Genomic DNA, 24153 nt, shown 5'->3' with positions numbered 1-24153 from the left:
CTAAAGTATTACAGGTAGAGGATCAGCAGGACAGCCAGGCAATATGCATTATTTAAAAGGAGACAAATGTCAGTCTATCACCTCGGGTTCGCTTTAAAGTGGACATGAACTCTTGCACTGGACAGAAGGAAAGCATAGAGAAATGCACCCTGTACGTATTTAGAGAGTTTAACCTGTCTAATTACCACTCATCTGCGTCTAATCACAAGTTGTAATTTGATCCCTCAGCTGTATCAGCTGCCTGCCACGGCAGAGACCTGATATGTAAACACAGGATGTTAACAATACGTTTGCTTCCATGAATCAGGAAGTAGGCAAACTGTGATTTATTGCAGGATTTCTATCAGAAATGTTTTTCTTTAAAGGTTATTATGTGGTTGCTTATCTTTTAGAGCAGAGAGGAAGTTCTAAGTTCAGTTCCGCTTTAAAGAGACACTGAAGCGAAAAAAAAATTATGATATTATGATTTGTATGTGTAGTACAGCTAAGAAATAAAACTTTCAGATCACATACATCAGTCTAATTGTTTCCAGTACAGGAAGAGTTAAGAAACTCCAGTTGTTATCTCTATGGAAAAAAGCACTTAAGCTCTACACTTTCAAAGTCCTGGAGAGGGCTGTTATCTGACTTTTATTATCTCAACTGTTACTAAACAAATTCCTTTTTCTCTGACAGAGGAGAGGTCATTAGTTCACAGACTGCTCTGAAAGAATGATGTTGAATGCTGAGTGTTGTGTAATCTGCACATATTATAGAATGATGCAGTGTTAGAAAAAACACTATATACCTGAAAATAAAAATATGAGAATATTTTCTTTGCTGCTAATCTTCTAGTAATTATTCATAGTACACAACCAATTCATTATATCATTTTTTTTTTCCGCTTCAGTGTCTCTTTAAATGTTGCTGATTTCAAGATCTTCACACCACTTGCTTGAGTTACCATGCCTGACTTTCACGGATGTTCTCCTGATTCCATTCTATAGAGCAGTGACTCTCCAACCTATGTTCACAGATTTTGGCTAACCCAAGCAAAAATAGCTCAGTATTAGAGAATGCTAAGATTTCCTTGCAAGTTCTGCTTATGTGTGCTTGTTTTCATGTGTTCGGTAATTGTTATTGCGAGCTTCCTTGCCATTGTCTTTGTGTGCAGTCACTTCATCCGGCTTGTTTAACAGCATGATCATTTGCTGCTTAGGATTTGCTTCTTATAGAGCACAGCGCTGCGTCTCATGATAAACACAAGACCGTACAATATCCACACTCGTTAAACTGTAACAAGGAAAACCTAAAAAACAGAAGATCAAGTGATGTAAAAATAGTGGAAGAAAAAGATTCATTTCAGCCTAGAACTAACTGTTCTGTGCCAAAACCTAAGGTGAAACTCCACCAAAACGAAAAGCCCCTACTGCTATTCCTGTATCAGTACACAATTTATTTTGAAAGTTCATGTGAATAAAATGATCTGTTTTAAGGAGGTGCTATACACTCATCAATTTTCTTATTCGATTCCCTGCAGATTCGATTCGTCTGCTGGGAATTTTTTTGATCCATTTGAAACAAAAAACGATTTAATGAATTAATCGGGCAGGATGGAAAATTTAAAACAATTGACTGCTTGTGTAAATAGACAGTCCATTACTGTGTGAAGGTACAAGTTGTCTGCTTTATGAGTGGAGTATATCCAGGGCAGTTTCTAGGCTAAATTGCACCCAGGGCAAGGGTGTAAAAATTGCGCCCCCTTCCCCCCCACCCCTATGGACTCGTGAACCCTTACTCTTTAGGGACAGTCACACAGCGACAGGTCACAAGTAGATCTGCCCACTTACTAGTGACCAGCCACTCATCCGGGAAGAAGCAGGGACCGGGAGAACACACAGGTGAAGAGAGCCCGGAAAGCCGACTCCTCCATGGGCGCCGCACACTGACAGCCTGCAGTACCGCTACAGGACATCAGGTGTCATCACGCAGGGGTAACGTGATGATGACTTGACGTCTGACGCAGGCAGCCTAGGTGGAGTCAAGGTAGGTGATTGCGCTGATAATCTTCTTTCTTCCATTTGGCTGCACTGCGCGTCACCAGCTCCCTAGCAGTTATGTCCTTCTGCCTGCTCCCCCCTTCTTCTACTTGCCGGTCTGTGCCCAGGGCGGTCGCCCTGCCCACACTGCCCAAGAAACGACCCTAAGTAATGAGTATACTATATCTAATAGATACGTTGACATGAATTAGAACTTTGTCAGATTTTAATTTCTGTTCCTAATTTCCTGTCCTGATGGCCACCAAATAATGCATGTGAGCTCTGGCAGGCATCAAGATAGGAACTGAAACAGCGGCAAAAAAAAAAAAAAAAAAAAAAAAAAAAAAAAAAAAAACAACTCTGGCTCTTCCCTTCCTTAATCTAAAAGTAGGTAGCTTTGATAACCCAGCTATTTACGATTGACTATATGATCGTTTTTATATCTATAGTGAGAAACTGCTGACTATTTACGTTTCAAGCAGGTTTATCTGATCAAAATAAAATCAGTTGCATCTTTATATTTGTATCAAATCAAGGTCTCCTTAGGAAAGTTGGGATTTGCTCTACGCTTGGTTAAATTCCGAGTCTAAGCACTGGAAACTGGAATCAACCATCAAAGTGGTAGACAAATAATTACCGGTAATCTTAGCATTTATTGAGCAGCTACAGTCTTTATTCAAGATAAAAACATTAGATATGGATGGTAATGCATAACTCCAGCCACTTTTGGCAGGTATTCCTAAACTTTTGATATAAGAATAAACACTGTTGTACTATTCAAACCAGGACGGTTTCCATTTTGTCATCCCAAGCAAGACACCTGTCTTAGGGCTTGTTTCCACTGTTGCGACGCGATTCGCCGGCATTCCGACGCTTGTAAAAACGCATGCGGATGCGTTTCTGCATGCGTTTTTACCCGCGATTTCGCATGGCAGGGTGCCATGCGAAATTAACCATGACACTGCCAGGGCAAAATAAAATTGGAAAAGGTGCGAAATCGCACGCGAAATCGCAGGTAAAAACGCATGTAAAAACCGCATGCGTTTTTACTATTAAATACATTAGCGGCGATTCGCACGGATTCCCGACGCAGGCAAAATCGTTGCCTCTTTTGTGCGTTTTTTCTCCGCAACAAAAAACGCACAACGCCACCGCAGGAGTGGAAACAGCCCCATCCACTCACATTACATGTGCGAATCCGCATGCGTTGGACGCATGCGGATTCGCGATAGTGGGAACGAGCCCTCAGGAATATTCCCTCTCTGTGTTCCTGGTAAAGTACATATAATGCCAATATGTGATCTCTACGGGCTGGGGCCCTCTAGCAGCCATGTTTACCCAGGACTATCACGATTTGCCCCTAATTGCCTTGAATGTGATTCCTCTGGAACCACCCAGGAGGGTTCTATTATTGCAGCGATTTTCTGATTGTTGGCAATCAGAAAACACTGCTAAAGTGCCACCAGTGGGGCCCAGCCCTATTAAAAGCATCCTCTCAAAAAAAAGTTTAGCTACTACATTTGCAAATCACACCAAGCGTTGCTTTTTAGTAGGAGGGCTTCTTGGTCTCTTTTAGTCCTCTATACTTTCCTAATGGTTTTGGGTCACCCCAAGCTGCTTGGTTACTCTGTTCTACAGCAAAGTGCTAGCACCATGCCTCCCCATAAAAAGAGCAGTCATCGTGTCCCCCCCAATAACAAGTGCAGCCAGTACCTCCCCTAAAATATATGGTTCGCCCCTTAAATGCACTGGTTCTGCAGCATATAATTCTTGAGCAGGTAATGATGCCCAGATAATTATGCCCATTCCTTCCACATTGGCAAGGGAAGCTATGGGGTGGAATTTCTATCTGTAGATAATAGCAAGCCCAGTAGTGCCCTAGCTCCTTGACCTGCTTATCCTCTCAAAAGGCCCTGATTCAACCTAAAATGTACTGGTTCCTGTAGACTCCATGTGTGTGGCCATAGCGATGGTAGATTGTTCACCACTTCTATTATACCTACCGCCCATGAAAGATTAGTGGTTTATAAACGGACAGGATGAGCAGCGATAGACGGCTATTTAATAAACATAATGCATAAATGCTTACTTGCTGCAAAGGTTCATCGATCATACTGGCACCTGTGACTCTTCTGTCAATCTTGATGGGTCTTGCTTCCCGTTTAAGCTCCTCTAAGCACTGGCAAAAAGAGGACGTAAATGAGATGCAACACACTGAAAACAAATACAACTAGTGAACAATATAATAAAAAAATTCTATTGATACAAATGTAACATAACATTAGAAGACTCCTTGGCATCCATAACCATTTACCCGTATATACACTAATACAAGTCGACCTTGTGTACAAATCAACTCCAATATTCAACCCTCTCAAGCTGGAATTTTTTATTGACTCAAGTATAAGTCCACCCAGCAAAGTGAATGGCTGCACTTGGGGCTAAGGATGGGTTAATGACTGCACTGCATACAGTATTGCAGCCATAATCCCATCCTGTCCCTTAAAGAGAACCGGAGGTGGGTTTTAAGAATGTCATTAGGACACAAGAGGCTGGTTCTGCATACAATGACCAGCCTCTGTTACTATACTGTGTGTCCCCCCCCCCCCCCTGTGCTTTGCTGTCCCCCATAAATCAAACTGCCGTGCTAGCGACATGCAACGTGTCGCTAGCAGGCCGTTAACTTCTGAGTGTCTGTCACCGACGATCCCCCGCCTCCTCGCCTGCGTCTCTTCCCTCCAATCAGCGGGGAGGAAAGGGAAGCAGGCGGTAGCGGCGCTATAGAGGAGGCAGGGGACCGGCGGTGATAGACACTCAGAGGTAAACAGCCTCAAGCACGCCGGTTTGATTTATGGAGGACAGCAGAGCGCAGGGGGGGGAGGGGGCGGCACAGTATAGTAACAGAGGCTGGTCATTGTATGCAAAACCAGCCTCTGTGTCCTAATGGCATCCTTAAAACCCACCTTGGGATCTCTTTAAATGCAGCCAATAACTCCTCCAGGCTCCCAAATGCTGCAATTATTCACTCCCTTTTATGCAGCCAAGTATTTCCCCCCTGCCCCTTTCCTTCTTAGTTGTTGTGGCCAGGACTTTCAGAGCTGTGTTTTCTTGGCATTTCCTTTCTATCACTTACCAAAGGGTAAATTGCTGCAAATGGGAATGTCACTTTTAGTACTCACATTACTTGTGCTCAGTGTTGCCTGCGACTCGTGTATAAGTCGACCCCATACTTTTGCAAAGTGAATCAGACCTAAATTTTAAACTTATACTGGAGTATATACAGTATGCAGTGCTGCATACTTGATAGCCACAGACAGACTACCTTATGCAAGGCAGACACACTCTTGATGGTAGCAGTGGCAGAGGTACAAGTCCTAACTACTGATTAGCTGGTGATCCACATGAAATCAACTCAGGGAAACCGCCTTACCAACTGAAACTAAATCTAAGTAAAGCTTTGTTAAAGAGACACAGTAGTGACATGTAGTAGAATGTAGTAAATTATTCAAGAAACCCACTTTCAATGTAATTTTCCTGGTTTTACCATCAGAAACACTTCCTATATCCATATATTGCTGTAGAGGTAGTCCCCGACTTAAAAATGCCTGACTTAAGAACGACCTGCTGATACGAACGGCATGGATTCTGTGTTTCCATGGAAACACGTCAAAAAAAATCTTTGAAATTTAAAATCGATTTAAAAAAATTTAAAGAACAAAATCACTTTAAACTTGAATAAGCAGATACAGAGGGCAGAGGTGACACAGAGGGGCATAATGTTCCGACTTAAGAACAGATTCAGGTTAAGAACGAACCTACAGTCCCTATCTCATTCAGCCGCGGTCTGTATCAGAATGACGTCATGATGTCAGATGCATTTCTGCATGTTAATGCGGATTTCCGCAAAAAAAAAAAAAAAACCCCGAGGTAATCCGTATAAAACTCAGAAATGCACAAAAAGTGAAATCCGCAAGAGGAATCCGCAAAGCAGAAGCGGAAAATACTAGGGTTGGCGGCCATGTTTGTGTTTGTAAACACTGCCTAAAACTGGCGATTAAAAGCCAGGATCGTGGCAGGGAGCGGCGGAAACGACAAATAGGGACCCAGGAGATCACAGTGACTCGATTGGTATGTTTTTTTTATTGTACAAATCGGACAGTACAGATTCTGTTTAATGAGCCACATTGTTGGCATGCATATTAAATGTACTATTGATATGCCCTGGGTGCTAAAAATGGTGCTAGGTTCACTTAAAGACGAGACACAAAACATTTATATTGTGCTTTTCTCCTGGCCGACTCAGCGCCAGAGCTGCAGCCACAAGGGTGCGCTCTATAGGCAGTAGCAGTGTTAGGGAGTCTGTTAATAGTATACAAATTCATTTCCAAACAATTACTTTATTACCGGTTTGATCGATTGCTCAAAGACTAAACAGTGTAAAGCCAGTTTTACTGGATGTATCAATGTGATCTCCACTCCTACCATGTCCTGCCTGAGTCACACAGTCATTACTCTATAAATAGAATGTGCATCATGACAAAGGTCTCTCCTGGCTTTCTAGCTTTTATTAAGTTCATTATTTCACATACAGTATTTATCACTAACACTTTTTTCCAGTGTTTTTACACGTAACACTGAGCTTGTCACTCTCTGTATGTAAAGGTGCCCATTAACAGTACAATTTTTCACTAAACACGATCTTTTGATGTGATTTTTACGGTCAAAAACAATCGGAAGGTAATTATCGATTGTTCACATTTACTCAATGATTCTTTCTTCAAATTGGATCATAAAATCCAACTTTCGGATCAATTTTATCCTATTTAGCAATCGACCATAGAATCATTCCTTATCGACTGCTTTCATATTGCAAATTTTCTATACAATTCAAACACAGAACATTTATATCATCCTTTCCTCCTGGCGGACTCAAAGCTCCAGAGCTTCAGCCACTAGGACGCGCTCTTTAGGCAGTAGCAATGTTAGGTAGACTTGCCCAAGGTCTCCTACTGAAGAGGTGCTGGCTTACTGAACAGGCAGAGCCGAGATTCGAACCTAGGTCGCCTTTGTCAGAGGCAGAGCCCTTAACCAGTACACTATCCATACATCATTAAAATTGCATCGAAAGATAGAATTTGGTTAAAAAAATTGTACTGTTAATAGGCACCTTTAAAGGAAACCAGAGACGGAAGAAAACACTTTCTTTTTCCAGTCTCTGGTACACTTTAAGGTACAGAGTGACACTGGGAATCGCAAAACGCTAGCAAAATTACTAGCGTTTTACAGCGATTTTCCTGTGATTTTTCACTGTACAGAAAAGTGATTTTGGAGCGATTAAGTTTTTGTGATTTCTTTAACATTTAAATGTAATCACTACAAAAATGCTGCATGCACCATGTTTGAGATTTCAGCAAATCACTAACCACTTCTCTACCACAGGGTTTTTCACCTAAAAACCACGGCAATTTTAACATTTCAGGGAGGCAAGGGTTAATGGGCTTAATGGGGGTATAATTTATTTAAAAAAAAAACCTCACTGATGCTGATCACTCACTAATGCTGTATTAGTTATCTGAGATCCTCTCACGAGTGATCTCAGTAACTGTAACAGCATAGTGACTGATTCAATGTTTACACACATTCTGAATGAATGAGCACTGTCATTGGCTTTGGCAGTGCTCATTCAAACTTGTAAGCACTTTGATTGGCTGACCAGCGGGTGTCGAACGCGACCGCACATCCGTGTGCACGCGATCGCGCTCACGAACGCTCACAGCGGGAAAACAAACAGGAGATGCCTATCTACGCCCCTGTGACCCAGGTGAATTTTAAAGGGCGTAGATAAGCGTGGCAAAGGTTGCTAAGTGGCTAATCACTGGGGATCACTAAAGAGTGAACACTACCATTGATTTGCATAGCCAGAGAGCTTTTTCAAGTGCTTGGATGGTGCCAGACTCTACTTCATCCCTGCAAGATTGGAACCGTTGGCTGTCAGTTCCAGGCACATCCCAACGTTACTGTGCTGGTTGTGCGACTGACGTTCACAATAGCAGCTTTATACATTTTTTATAATAGTTTACCTGCTCTGCAATCGCCTCGTGCCAATTGGCGGCCGCAGAGTGGCTGTCGTCAGGCCCTGGGGGCGGAGAATAACAGGGAACTCGGGCGCGCATGCATGATTGTTCCTTGCTGAGACACGGAGCTCCGTGATCAGCCTTTTAGCCCGCGATCGTTTATTAATAAAAAATAAAAAAGGAAGTTCTGTTGGTGGGCAGAAAATGAGGTAAGATTCATTTGGCTGCTAAGTTGTATGGCTGTGTTATAAACTGTTAAAGCTGTGCAGTGCTGAATTGTAAAAAAATGGCCTGGTCACTAGGGGGGTGTAAGCCTGTGGTCCTCAAGTGGATGAGCTATAGTGAAGGAGGACACACTACTGACGGTGTTTTCTGTACATTGTTTCCTGTTGCAGCCTACTCACTCTTTTTTTTAGGGTACTTTCAGAATACCCAAGCAACTCAGGGTAGTGATGCATTGTGGGAAGCCACAGTAGCTTACTTTAAGCTGAATTCTCGTAAATACCTTTTGTTTTAAGTCAGTAAGTAACTAACTAACATATGCATTTAAAAAAATGGGAGTTTGAACTAGGAATTTAACCTGTTACTATGCTTTTGGGCCATGGGAGGTGAATTCATGTAAAAAAGGGAGATATCCTACACAAACATGGGAAAAGCCTAAAGTCTCTGGTCCAGGGATCCCAAAGTTGCTAAACAACAATGCTTAGCCCCATGTTCACTATTCATCAAGTAAAAAAAAAAATGGTTAGTGCGGTCAAAGTATTTCTATATTCTTGAATTAACTAAAGAATTAACAATGAACAGACAATGAAAAGTTGTACTGTACAGTGACAGCTGCCACCAGACAGTGCTATACAGCCCCGTTCCTTTAATGCGATGTAGGGTATTTGAAGGACTGCCAGCACACAGTATTACTATTGTACGTAAGAATGAAGAAAGCAGGAAAAATCCACAGCAAAGATCACATTACAGTGGACTGTTTATTATACCCACAAAATGACAGCGCTTAAACCACAATACAAGCTTTGCGGTGCAAACGCTTCCTAAAAATCTGCCTAAACAGTTTTATAACGGTTTCACTACAATGCCTGTCTGGGTGATGGAAGATTGAATCTGTACCGATAAGCCCCATGTAGACAACTTGGAGATCTATCAAGACAAGATCATCAGCAGAACTTTATTTTGTTACAAGGATATGTAAAGATAAAGCCTCATCTATCACCAAGCATTTTCCAAACTAAAGATAGCCATATACTCCTAGATTTCCACTCAATGTTCCAAAACGATTGATTCCTTTCAGACAAGAATCAATTCTGGATCACTCATTATATCCTGACTGGTGATGTTTGGCGATCTCTAGAGGAACCTTGGGAAACCTGGCCTCTTTTGTGTTCAAATCTGACTGAGCTACTGCTTGTAATTTTCAGCATGAGCAGGTCAGAGGAACAATCCTAGTTTGAACGTATTTGACTGCGTTTACCAAAGCTTTCTGCGAAAAAGATTGAAACTGCTTTCACCTTACATGACGTGTCCAGGAATTACCACATAGATAAACTAAAATGGGAGAAAGTTAATGTAGGGCTGGAGAAGAAAAATCCTTAAAGTGACTCTGTAACAAAAATTACAACGTTTTTTCTACCATCCTACAAGTTCCTAAACCTATTCTTATGTGTTCTGGCTTACTGTAGCTCTTTCTACTATAACCATCTCTGTAATAAATCAATGTATCTTTCCCCTGTCAGACTTGTCGGCCTGTGTCTGGAAGGCTGCCAAGTTCTTCAGTGTTGAACTGTTCCTCTATGCACACTCCAGTGTGTGTTTTATTTACATAAGCCAGCAGCTTCTCTGCTATCTTATCAGTGATAGAAGAGAGCTGGATAAAAATCCTCCTCTGGAGGCTGTGAAAGGAGCTGGTATGTGACATACTGAGGAATTAACGACATAGGTAGAGCTGTCTGCAGGAAGCCTGTAATGTTCAGTGCATGAGAGAAGCTGGGGACAGAAGGTAAACACACACAAGTGATCTCTTGAGATTCAGAAGTAAGGCTGTATACAGCCTGCTTGTGTATGGATGTATTTTCTATGTGTGGACATGCTGTACATCAACATACTTCCTGTTTTGGTGGCCATTTTGTTTGTTTATAAACAAACTTTTTAAAACGGTTTTTGACTACTTTTAATGCGGCGGGGAGCGGTGAAATTGTGACAGAGGGTAATAGGAGATGTCCCCTAACACACTGGTATGTTTACTTTTGTGCGATTTTAACAATACAGATTCTCTTTAAAGCACATCTGAAGCAAAAATTAATTGTATGTGTAGTGTGGTTAACAAACAGAACATTAGTAGCAAAAAAAACTCCAGTTCCTAATGTCTAAAGTCCAGTTCTACTAAATCCCCCTTCCTAGTGCCTAATCCCAACTTCCACCCTAAAGTTAACCCATTTTTTTATGCCCAGCCCTAACCTTAAACTGTAATACATAAGGCTTTATGTGTACTACAAATACTATTCATATTACCTAGGGTGGGCTTTCTTATTATTCCCTTTCCTGATGAAGGTAGTGCTCTGTAACATAAGCGAGGGTAACAGGACAACCCATGTCACATGACTTGGGGTCTACAATTAAAAGAACTTAAAGAGAAATCGTAATCAAGAATTAAACTTCATCCCAATCAGTAGCTGATACCCACTTTTCCTTTTCAGAAATAGATCATCAGGGGGCTCTGTATGGCTGATATTGTGGTAAAACCACTCCCACAGTGTGATGACAGGACCATGATTCTGACATCACACTGTGGGAGCCTTGTTGCATTGTGGGAAATAACAGCTGTTTACAACTGCCAATAAAGCAAGCAGCATCTTCTTCCACTGACATCACCTGCCAGCAGTAAACATGTCACCATGTGATAAATGTCACAATGTAAATCAGGGAGAGGAAAGATTTTACAATGGACAAACACTGACTAAATCATTTATACATCATTATTGTAAAGATTAAGCACTTTTTTTTTTAATTACATCATTTTCACTGGAGATCCTCTTTAACCACTTAAGCCCTCGGTCGTTTTCACTTTATGCAATGTTCATCTCCCATTCATTAGCCTATAACTTTATCACTACTTATCACAATGAACTGATCTATATCTTGTTTTTTCCGCCACCAATTAGGCTTTCTTTGGGTGGTACATTTTGCTAAGAGCTACCTTACTGTAAATACATTTTAACAGTAAGAATAAGAAAAAAACTGAAAAAAATTCATTATTTCTCAGTGTTCTGCCATTATAGTTTTAAAATAATACATGCCTCCATAATTAAAACCCACGTATTGTATTTGCCCATTTGTCCCAGTTATTTCACAGTTTAAATTATGTCCCTATCACAATGTATGGCGAAAATATTTTATTTGGAAATAAGAGAATTTTTTCCCGTTTTGCATCCATCACTATTTACAAGCTTATCAAAAAAAAAAAATATAGAAATATTTCATCTTTACATAGGTTTTTTAAAAGTTTAGACCCTTAGGTAAATATTAATGTGTTTTTTCTTTTTCATTGTTAAACATTTTATGTGTGTATATTTGGAAGGGGGGGATGTAAATAGTATTTGTTTGGGGTAAATATGTGTATTTTTATTTTTTTTTTACATTTAATTGTAGTTTTACTTTTTGACCACAGGATGGCAACCTTGAGTTGGTTTACATGACGTCACTCTAAGCGTACAATGTATGCTTAGAGGTACATAGGAGTCAGAAAAAGCGAAGCTTCCGAGAGAAGCTGTCAATGGGAGAGGAATCAGTGATCAGGCACCATGGCCCGATTCATTGTTTCCTTGGCTAACGAACGGAGCGCCGCAAGCGCGCGCGCGCCCACACACGCGCGCGCCCACACACGCGCGTGCGATCGCCCGCGGGAGCGCACGTCCTCCTTGACGTAGAACTGCGTCAAGGAGGACAAAGTGGTTAAAGGACACCTGAAGTGAGAGGGATATGAAGGCTGCCATATTTATTTCCTTTTACACAGTACCAGTTGCCAGGCAGTCCTCCGGATATCATTGGCTGCAGCAGTGTCTTAATCACACATCTGAAACAAGCATGCAGCTAATCTTGTCTTCTTTCAGTCAGAAACATCTGATCTGCATGCTTGACCAGGGTCTTCGGCTAAAAGTATTAAGGCCTGTACCAATCACGTAATGAGTGGTCGTTTCCACGATCTCGCGATGTGGGTACAGATGCACGATCACACGAATGATGTTTATCGACACACGTCGATAACAACTGTCACGGCAGAAAGGATCTTTAAGATCTTTGACAACTCCGTGTAAAGTACCACGATCACTAGACTTCCTGTTTGCACCCATTGTGTGACATTCCCGAGTAGGAAGAGTCGCCACTGAACACTTGTCAAGGAGGCGTTGCTGGATCCGTCAGGTGGTGAGCACTCAGCTTTAGAGGATTGGTAGAGCTGACAAGTAACTAGCATTCCTTAAAAGGAAATATGGCAGCTGCCATATACCTCTTACTTCAGGTGTAATGTTTAAAGTATCATGAATAAATACTTTAAATTGTGAGCCATTTAGAGGGATAACACCTGATGTGACTTGTTAGAAGGAAGGAACTCCGTAAAGTGGTGTAGAGAATATGTCAGTACTATAAAAGTAATAATAATACTTTTTATAGGTTGACCACAGAACTTTGAAACCCACTGCAGTGAAATAAGAGCACATATCCGTAGTCTATAGTAGAGCATTCCCCCCTCCTTCTGCATGAGTTTCCATAATGCCCTGTCAGTGTACAGTATTTCCTCAGATGTTTCCTGTCTTCTGGAATAACTTGTTGACATAAAGCCACAAACACCACTTCCCTGCCTGCGTTTGCTCTTATCAGTCAGTGGAATTGATTTCATGAAGTTAGCATGAGCCAGGACTCATGGCAGCGTTCCACACAGAACTGCTCAGATCTGTGTGAGGTGAACCAGTGCATGAGCACAGTATAATGAACACACCCATCATATTACCAGCCTGTGGAGGCCACACAGAGGTCACCCACCCAGGTGATCCATTCATTATCTGCTAAGTGAATGATGACTGGCAATAACATTCTAGAACAAAATGTCTCATCTCATTGCAGCATTATTATATGGCTCTTCCTGTGCAGTCTGCTGCTCTAGAAATAACAGAATGTGCAACAATGGATGTATTTGTCCAGCAAGAGTGACTGCGAAGGCATGCTGAATACTGCCATTATGCGACTTAATGTAATATTAATAACTGCCTTTTTAAAATATTTTCTATACCAGGTTAAGAAGCCATGCACCAAGTAGCCACATGTGCTGGATTTACATTATGAACAGCACCACCTACTGGATTTACAGTTGACATAAGGGCAACTGTGCACTGAAGCCCCTAGCAATCTGAAGATTTTTCCCAGGAGCTCTATAACATGTGACAGAACTTTCAAAATCAATGCATACCAATTACCTGTAGCACCCATGCTGATTCTGGCCCTTTTCCACTTGCCTCAATTCAATGGGATTTTTGGATGGGATGCGATTTAGTGATTGCAAGGGTATTGTGATTAACATAGTAATCATGGTGTACTTTTCCTACTTGTAAGATTTTATTTTTACTTAAAGGGTACCTGAAGTGCCATGTGATATAATGAGATTAACATATTTACTCATATACCGGTAGTACTAGACCTACTAAGAAATTAACGGATTTCCAGTACAGCCACAGTTATATATAAAAAAAAAAAAAACTTGAATTGTTATTTATGCAAAAGAGCAGACAGAAGACAAACATCTGTTGTCTGTCAGGGAGAAGATAAATAATAAGGTTTTAGTGAAGGAAAGTTCAAAGGGTCATTACTTCTGCTTCTTTTTTCAACTTAAAAGACACTTGAAGTGAGAGAGATATTAAAAATGCCACATGAATCCCCTTTTAAACAATACCAGTTGTTCGGCTGTCCTGCTGATTCTAATGCACATAAAGATGTTTATAGCAACAATGTCAAGATTAGCTGCATGCTTGTTTCAGATGAGTGATTCAGACACTACTGATGTTGAATGATCAGCAGGACTGCCAGGCAACTGGTATTGTTTAAAAGGAAATCAATATGGCAGCCTCCATATACTTCTCACTTCCGGAGATTCCCTTTAAAAGGCAGAGTGTGGATTCTAAACAGAAGCTGTGACTGATCGTCTGATGTAATCTTAAAAATAAAGCTCTAAAACTGAAAACAAGACACTCTTTTCTATACTACCATTGTTTTATTTATCATCCATATCACCCATACTACACATGCAATCAGAGCTGTGGAGTCAGAGCCATTTTGGGTACCTGAAGTCGGTGGTTTCATAAACTGAGGTGTCTGAGTCACGGTTGGATGATTTTTGTACCGACTCCACAGTCCTGCATGCAATTCATTCATCTTAAAGTTTAGTTTAACTTCAGGTTCCCTTTAATGCCAATGCAGTGTTTGCTGTATTTTTGCTACATTTGTGTTTAGGTCAAGTCAATGGAAGCACAAGAAAATCCCACAGCAAATGCCTTGCTATGAAATGTGCTTGTGATCCCACAATTTAAACATTTTACCATGCTTTTTTTCCCTTTTCTGTCACAAATCACAATGCAATTGTGCCCTAAAATCCATCTGAACATGCCATAATTGATCATGCGGAAAATATACCATCCTGTTTCTGTCTAGCAACTCGTAGGCACCCTTTCCCAGGTCATTTCAATGTAAATGTGGTACATGGCACCTCCGTCAGCATACCCCCAACCCTATTTCCCCCAGAAGACAATGCACTTTCCACACAGAAAGAGAGGCTGACATAGTGCAACAGAGGGATTCATGTGACTGTGCTACCTAAGCTACTATTTCTTTACAATGTGTGCCATATGCTATTAGCTACTGGGGGTGAGCAGTGGGAAAAACTCTAGGTAGAAAGGGGATTTAATGTTTATGGGCAGTTTGCAGTCTTTCCTACCCCCTACACACAGTATCTAGTTTTCCACCAAAATACTTGTCATGTGACCTGGCCTGTGGCCTGCTTTTTTAAATCAACGTACAGAACTGTGGTAGGAGTGTCTAGCAGACTGCAAGATGGTTGAAGGTCATGTGATCAGCACTTTGGGGCGTGTATTCGTACACGTATGTACGTACGTATATACATACATACATAAGTACGTGTGTGTATATATATTTTTTATATTTGTTACTTCAGACCAACATTCGTAACACATCCTGCTCATATATGTATTTTGTTATATGTTGTGGTGCAAGTGTGCTACAACAAGTAAAGGTTTGCTTTGGGGAAAACAGCAGCTCCCACACAGGAAGTGCAGCTGACTTTTCAGTTTCAGCTGAGGAGGTTAAAAGACAGGTGTAATAATAGTTGTTATGAGGTAAAAGTACAAATACTAAACAACTAGTCAACAATGATGCAACTGTTTTAATTGCTCTAAATTTATGGAAATTTACTGCCTGCTGTGTCTTGCAGTGTACCATTGACCTTTGCACAGTCCGGGTTCAGTAATAAAAAAAAAACACAAACAAACAAACAATCAAAAAAAAAAACCCACAACCCACAGATGGAAGTGACAGGACAATGAAAGCATACAAGAGATCACTAGCCTCTGATGTAAACGTTGTCTAGTCTCGGTAAAATGAACAGTCTAGCAGCATGTTTTCATGTCATGGAACTTACCCTAGAGATTCCTGCTGGAGATGAAGGAAGAAAGGAATGCTCACACCTCTCAAGGTACTTCTCGGAGGTTATTTTCCCAAACAGAAGCGTGACCACGAAGCCCCTGTGATGGAAAATCACGAGATGCTAAATATACTGCAGGAAATACATTAACATAAACCTCCTGATGAAAATAAAGCAGACTAATAACCTGTTTAGAGGGCAATTATCAGACAGTCTGCCGGTCCATTTACTTGTCTGCTCAGACATTACTCTCCTGCATGTAGAAACACTGAACGCCTTGAGGTCACACAGATACTGCATAGCTCAGTTAGGGCCCGTTTCCACTATACCTAGGCGAATCTGCATAGAAAAAAATACGCCTGCGAATTCATCTGCGTTTGCCGGTGTTTTTTTTCATGCGAATTCGCATGTGTACGCAATTTTTTCAAATGTTATTTTACTGTTGCTATTCAATACTACTGACTTTCACATGCGTAAATGCATATGCGAAAATGCATACGGGTTCACGAGAAACCGCATGGAAAATTCTGACAGAGGCAGCCTTTTTTTTTTTCCCCGCCTGCAGGGGTAAGTGAATTTCGCATGTAATGGAAATAGGCACATTGACTTGTATATGTCACGCGAACCTGCATGCAGAAAATGCATGCAGATTCGTGTTAGTGGAAACGGGTCCTAAAGATGCCCATACATTGATTTTTCCATTCAATTTCCCACATATTCAATCATGCTGATCGAATCGGATGGAAGTTGGTTAGTTTAAATGTTCAATTGATCACGTTTTGACCCAAAATCGATCAAAAACATCTACTGGACAGGACAGAAAATCTAGGTTGATGAGGGTGTAGAAGGAGCGGTTGTAAATCAATGGCCCACAGCATCTCACTATATCCAACAATACAATGCTGCGGTTCAATCGATTTGCATTAGATTACCTGCTGCAATCTATTAAAAATCGTTGTGCTGTGTGGGGTAGGAATCCATTCCTTCTGAATTAAACCCTTTCAGAAAAAAAAATTGATAGTTTTGGAACACTGAGTAGAAATGTAGGTGTATGGCCAAGTTTATCTGACCAGTTAGCCACACAGGTGGATCCTTAGGTAGCCAACAACCATATAATCTTGATTGTACAATTGTATCCACTATTTTACCACATCTACATGGTATGAGGGAAAACCTTTAAGTGAACCTTAAGTGAAAATAAATTGATAATATAAGAAATCGTATCTATCCTCCTACTCCTAAAAATGACTTTAAGACATCCCACAGTTTTATGTTGTTTAAAAAAGTAGATTTATTGTTTTGTCTAAGCAAAATGACAAAGCCTGTGCCGTTTCTCAGAGACCCAAAATATATGAACTATTGACCTTTTTTTATCTATCCCGTTCTTAGAAGCCCAGTTCTCTGCCAGGAAACAGTTTTATGGCTGTAATTCCTTATCAGTGAGGGATGCTATAATCTGACTGGGTCCTGACTGGAGACGCATAGCTGAATCTTTCAGGCAGAGAAAGAAGAAATGGAACACAGCATAAATATTTGTACATACAGTTGTCTAGACTCTGGCTCATCATGTCACTTAAACAGAACCCGATCTGGGCTCAAAAAATAAAAGAAAAGTAGGCTACCTGATCCGCAAAGCTTAGCGGATCAGGTAGCCACAAAACCTGCCGCACCTGTGGGCCGCAATGGCCCACTTTCACTTGCGTCACGTGACCTATAGGTCACAACGCTGCACTGAAAGACTGTGTCTCTCGTAGCGTGCAGTAGGGTGGGGGAGTGCAGGGGGCGCGGGCAAGGAGAGAGAGCTGCCCAACGGGCAGGAATGCCCCAGGAATGTAAACCCTGCAGGAATGCCCCAGGAATGTAAACCCTGCAGGAATGACCCAGGTGGGCGCTTTAAACAGGGAATTCCTCTCCTCAATGTTTATCTCAGAGATAGCGACAAATATTGTCGCTAATCTCGGGGGGCTAATAGCCTGGCGGTGGGGGGAGATAGTGGAGGTGTGGGGACACAGAGGCATGTCAGGACACAGAGAACATGCCTCTGTGTCCCGACTGCCCTCCGATGATCCACCTCTCTTTAAAGGGAAACTGAAGTAAGAGGTATAACGGAGGCTGCCATATTTATTTCCTTTTAATCAATACCAGTTGCCTGGCAGCCCTGCTGGTCTATTTCTCTGCAGTAGTATCTGAATAACACCAGAAACAAACATGCAGCTAGTCTTGTCAGATCTGACTTTAAAGTCTGAAACACCTGATCTGCTGCATGCTTGTTCAGGGGCTATGGCTAATAGTATTAGAGGCAGAGGATCAGCAGGGCTGCCAGGCAACTGGTATTGCTTAAAAGGAAATAAACATGGCAGCCTCCATATACCTCTCTTTTCAGATCCCCTTTAAGGTTCCTTTTATATTCAGTCAGTTTACCCTTTAATGAGTATATAAGCAAGTTAAAACTGGGCAAAACTGTACAATCAAGAATGTGTAGTCGAAGGACACCCAATATCCTATTAAACATGCATAAGAGTGGCACTGAGTGTTTTGTGAGAATATAGATCAGTGTAAAATACCTTCTCCATATGCTATATCTTATTTACCTCCCATTACTGAGTGCGCTCTAGTGGCTGCCTCGCAAGCGCTTTGAGTCCGACAGGAGAAAGGCGCTATACAAATACTGCCATTATTATTATTATTTATCCCCCTCCCCACACTAAAATAAGCTTCTCTGCTTTAGCACGCAGGAAAAAATATATACTGTATGTGTGTATGTGAACAGAATATTAAAAATATTATGTACACACACACTGTCACTTTTTTGTTGGTTTGATTTGCATGTCATGAGGCTCAGGGTTTGAGGTTGCAGACAGTTTTATTGCAGCATGAATGCACTCTAACTCTGAGGGAGTGTACAGACTACTACACTGTTTTCATAAAATCCAGAATAAGTACCATCTGTTCTAGGCCATAAAAAGACATGCAATATAAATACACATATTTTGTAACAAAGCATGCTAGACTAACATAAATGCAGTCTAGAGGAAAAACACCATGGATCTAACGTTACTAAATTATTTTCTAGTTAAATTATAATTTAACCCGTTTTCTTGTATTTCTAAACATCAAAATTTTAACATACAGCATCAAATAAATTTACATATATCCTATATAAAACAATTTATAGATTGACTATAAAACCTAGGATCAGTAAAAATCACAGCATTAATGGTCACCTTTAGGCCTTGTTCACATTATGAAACAAAGATGGCCGTGCATTCAAAATGCAACACACACCATCTGTGTTGCAGACAATTGCGCTACTAATCCAACTAACTACAGTGAATGGGGCAGCACTGCAATGAATGGAGCAGCGTTGTGCTTTGCAACGAAAAAAAAAGTGAAGCGACGCAGAATGGCAACACACTGCAACGCAGTGCAATGAGGTGAACAGCAGACAGTGCAGTCCATACACTTCTGATGCTCTCTTGCCTATCGCACACAGCATGAAATCTATTGAGCTGCAGCATTGTGCTGTTCAGTGCATTGCAACGCTATACCCTGTCAATCTACTAGAGCTCTTCTGCCACCACCATTTGATTGAGATTTCAGTCTGGACTTTTGACTTTCAGCAAAAGTCAATCAAAACTATGAATTATGTGACAAGTTGTGCTATAGATTCCATGCAGATTTAAATACAGTGATGGAATCTGTAGGGAACAGGGAAGCAAAGTCAGGGTGCACCCGGAGCAGCCTCAACCAAAACTCTTACTGTGTGCGTATGAATTTAACCTCTTATGTGGTTTGTGATGGATTATCTACATCCTGCAGGACTTCAGTTCCTGCCCAGGGATATAGATAATCGTCCATTGAATCAGACGCCCGACGCTCGCTCCCACGTGCATTCTCTCCACTGATCGTTAGAGCGGTTCCCATTCATTAATCTAAGTTCTCGTGTCAATGATCGTCGACATCAACGAAACGCCGTGGTCATTGTAACTTTCTGAAGTAACACGTCCATGCATTACTTCCTGCTCACGTACCTATAGTACACTAACAGGAAATAATGTGTGAGGACATCTTCTGGCCAAATAGTAAACTTACACCTACATAAATGTGTTTTATTAAAGAGACTCTGAAGCGAGAATAAATCTCGCTTCAGAGCTCAAAGTTAGCAGGGGCACGTGTGCCCCTGCTAAACCGCCGCTATCGCGCAGCACAAAGGGGGTCCCTTCACCCGCAAACCCACCCCAGCACGACTTGGTCGTGCATTTGGTCGCTCCTGGAGGCAGGGCTAACGGCTGCAGCCCTGCCTCCAGTCGCGTCTATCAGCGGCGCATCGCCGCCTCTCCCCCGCCCCTCTCAGTGAAGGAAGACTGAGAGGAGCGGGGGAGAGGCGGAGATATGCGCTGACAGATGCGCGTGGGGCAGGGCTGCGGCAGTTAGCCCTGCCCCAATGCGGAAGCGCTCCCCCGCATTACGGAGGGGATTTGGGGGGACAGGGACCCTCGTGCAGCCACGGGATAGCGGCGTTTTAGCAGGGGCACAAATGCCCCTGCTATTTAGGAGGTCTGAAGCGAGATTTATTCTCGCTTCAGACTCTCTTTAAAAAGACCTTCACTTACATTTAAAATTAACACCTTAACTCTCACACTATCTCATAATCACCCAAATAAAAATTTTGCATAAAAAAAATTACAATTCAAAAAAATAGTTACCTTAGGGACTGAACTTTTTAATATGTATGTCAAGAGGGTATATTACTGTTAATTTTCAAAATATGGGCTTGTAAGTAATGATGGACGCCAAACTGAAAAAATGCACCTTTACTTCCAAATAAAATATTGTTGCCATACATTACTATGGAAATATTTTAAACGCTGCAATAACCCGGGACAAATGGGCAAATAAAATGTGTGGGTTTTAATTATGGTAGCATGCATTATTTTAAAATTGTTAATGGCTGAAAACTGAGAAATAATGATTTTTTTAAAAAAAATTCCGGTTTTTAACATTAAAATGCATTTAGAATAAAAATGATTAGTGGTGAAATGTACCACCCAAAGAAAGCCTAATTGGTGGCCAAAAAAACAAGATATAGATTGTTTTGTTGTGGAAGGAGTGCTGAAAGGTGAAAATTGCTCTGGTACAGAAGGGGGAAAACCCCTTAGTAGTGAAGTAGTTAACATGTTACAGGTTTTTTCTGTCATAATGGTTGTTTAACCTGACTCTATTGTCTGGGGAGAGGCAGAGGCTCAGACAACTCTTCAATAGCTGCAGCTCTTAGATGTCACTAAGGGAAAATCTAAAATAATTTTTACCACTTCCACAAAGCAAGTTGGAGGCTCCTGTGAAACAGACAGCAGATACTGCAGGGCAAGGGGCAATGGTACTATGCAGCTAAACCGTGGTAACAATAAAACACAGAACACCATGGTAGAGCTGGCCTCAAGTGAAGGATAGCTTGGTTTAGGTTTGCTATTTGGCCTAATAAGCATTCTGCAAGTTATACGAGGATGGGAGTTTGGGAAGCAAATCTGACAGAGCCTAACGCTGCAACAGGATACACAGAGTGCATTAGACATGCCACTCCATTTAGAGAACTGTATTCTGAGTTCCGTTTAGCTGAACATTAGACTTTCCCCCAATTTCACACTTCTTCAGAAGTAAAGGACATTAAGAAGTCGAATTCTACTTAGGGCAGCCAGGCGTAATCATGCGACTTCAATGCTACATGAATGAGGCTTTATCTAGTGCAGCTATATAAGCTGCAGACACAGCTACGTCTCATAATCAGTAAATGCTATAACAGGAACAGCCACCGTGAAAACTGCTCATACAATCCTTCTACTATCCACACAATAATCATTCTCAATGCTAATAAGCAAGTCCTACTTAAGGCCATTAAATTGCATATCACAAGCCACTATTTCAGATGGATGTTAGAAGCAATAGAATCGCTACATAAAGAAAGTACTGTAAAAGAAATGTGTGAAATAGTGGGCGTGAATAAGTAAAGATGCCTGGTCTTTAGAATACTTCACCAGCTACTTAAACACATCTATATCATATTCTGAGAGCTGGAAAAGCTTGCAGCTGCTGCAGCAGTGTCTGACAGTAGTACAACATGTAAAGGTGCCTGTTAGGACCTGCTTCTATATCACCTTGCTTCGACACCAGTAACTTCTTACAGTTACGTCTCACAGACTATTGAGATCACTTGACTCTCCACACAGCAAGCAGGAGATAGACTTTCTCAGGCTTCTTCAATGTTTACGTTATTTATTCAAGTAACAGAAATACAGATAGATACAGTTTATCATCTCCTGGCAAAGCAGACTTCCATGTTGCGTTACAGCTGCGTGAGTACCTTCCTGTTGAAAGTACCCAGGTCTTCTTGTATCTACTCTATGTTACATCTAGGCTACCTATGTACAGCATACATTATATCAGATTACAGAAAGGAAGCACATACTTAGAGGTCCCAGTCAGCCTTGCGAGCTATTGCGAAAGTAAAGAGCAGAATGACCTCTCCATCGCTCACTCCGGGTTTAATACCGACTAGGAAAGAGTTAAATATGACATCATCTTCGCCACCCCCTATATCAGTCTATTGGTGGACCCACTTGTGGTGTCATCATACACACCTACTCGATTAATAATCAATGAGGCATTTGCCCTATATGCAGGAATGTGGATATTTACAAAACATAGCTGATGTTTATTGTTCCATGCCCAGGTCAGGGAGACCTGCGGCCTTGTTCAGAACAGCTTCTTGGTATGTTCTAGTTCTGCTGACAGAACTGCAGATTTTCTCTCTGAGAAAATCCCCTTAAAGGGCAGGTCTGCTCATCAAGCCTTTTTGACTAACTCAGTCCAAATAACTGAGGCCTACTTAAATTATAACAGTGCCCATTAAATGTACAATATCCCAAATGATCGACCATACAATCGATTGCATGCAGTCAAAGGACAACTGAAGCCAGAAGTACTGTATATACTCAAATACAAGTCAACATCGTGTATAAGTTGACTCAAATATTCACCCCTCTTAAGCTGGAATTTTTTATTGACTCAAATATATGCCCCCCAGCAAAGTTAATGGCTGCACTTGGGGCTCAGGACATGTTAAAGTGTAACCGTCAGGCATAAAAACCAAAATCAATTCTTTATTTTTATCTGGTAAACAAGTAATAGGGATGCTAACCAGACAATCCAAAAGTTAAAATCTCTATTACTTTTCTTTCCCCAGTTTACCTGACTCTTATTTTACATGTTGCCGTACATAGGAAGTTGCAGGGCATGCTGGGTTGTCTTTTTTTTGCTTCTTTATTTCCCCTCAGACTTAACTAATGTACAGAAGAACTGGGCATATTTATGTATATTTGTATATTTCTTTTAGAGCAGAGAGGAAGTTCTGAGTTCAGGTCCGCTTTTAACGTTATGGTTTTCTTTACCTTTTTAGAGAAAGATAGAGAGATTTGGACTTATGATTATATTTACGAATAGCAACTCTCCAAATAAAAAGGAATTATTGGAAACATAAATACAAAGGCAATACAAAAATGGCTGAATCTCTATCATTATTATAGTGCAATACCATGGAGAAGCAGCCTGGGCAATTAGCTTGTAATAGGTCTCAACAAGACACAGGGAGTTGTCAATTTATGCCAGGGGATGTGTTCTAGGAAGATGTGTGTATAATTATAATTTCACAATCTCAAACTATTGATCCCTTTTCAAATCAAGATACACACACACACACACACACACACACACACACAATTTTATATAAATATTACAAAACATTTCTAGTATAATGCATACTATCTCTATATATAATTTGCAAGTGTCCCTGCGTCCTGCTTTGTCCGTGCTTTTTTTGCACTGCGCATGTGCAGGGAAGCAGAGACACTAAAGGCTTTCAGGGGAGGACGGGGCCAGAAGTGGCAGGCGTGTGCTCGCGCAGCGGGCGTGTATGTGCAGTGACAGACCTAGCCAGTCTTTAAAGTGAATGTTTACCTCTTTAAAAATAAAAAAGTCAGATACTCACCAAAGGAGAGGGAAGGCTCGGTCCTAATGAGCCTTCCCTCTCCTCTCCCGGTGCCCGGTCCCGCGCAGGATCCCCCGTGGCAGTATTGGACCAGTTCGGTCAAATACAGCCACTTCCGCAGCCGAAGGGAGCTTTCGGAAGCCTTCGGGAGCACTCGGGCTCCCGAAGACGGGCCGCTCCATACTACGCATGCGCGAGCGCCCTCTATGATGCACTCGCGCGTGCATAGTATGGAGCCGCCCGTCTTCAGAAGCCCAAGTTCTTCCGAAGACCTCCGAAGTCCCTGCGGTGGCGGACGCGAACGGGGGAGCC

General features: G+C 41.5%; 1 protein-coding gene across 2 annotated transcripts in view; it reads right to left on the bottom strand.

The window, feature by feature from the left end:
• The window catches only part of SNX13 (sorting nexin 13), a 199908-nt gene that overhangs the window by 108503 nt on the left and 67252 nt on the right, over positions 1 to 24153 (bottom strand). For both annotated transcript variants that reach the window (XM_068235995.1, XM_068235996.1), the window contains exons 3-4: positions 15798 to 15900; positions 4108 to 4197 (exon numbers count right to left, since the gene is read on the bottom strand). In XM_068235995.1, coding sequence (XP_068092096.1) covers positions 4108 to 4197; positions 15798 to 15900 — 193 coding nt within the window. The remainder of the gene's footprint in view (positions 1 to 4107; positions 4198 to 15797; positions 15901 to 24153) is intronic.

This window comes from Hyperolius riggenbachi, chromosome 5 (assembly GCF_040937935.1).
Source record: "Hyperolius riggenbachi isolate aHypRig1 chromosome 5, aHypRig1.pri, whole genome shotgun sequence".
Lineage (NCBI taxonomy): Eukaryota > Metazoa > Chordata > Amphibia > Anura > Hyperoliidae > Hyperolius > Hyperolius riggenbachi.
The sequence above is the reverse complement of the archived record's forward strand: the minus strand, read 5'-3'. Positions and strand labels throughout refer to the sequence as shown.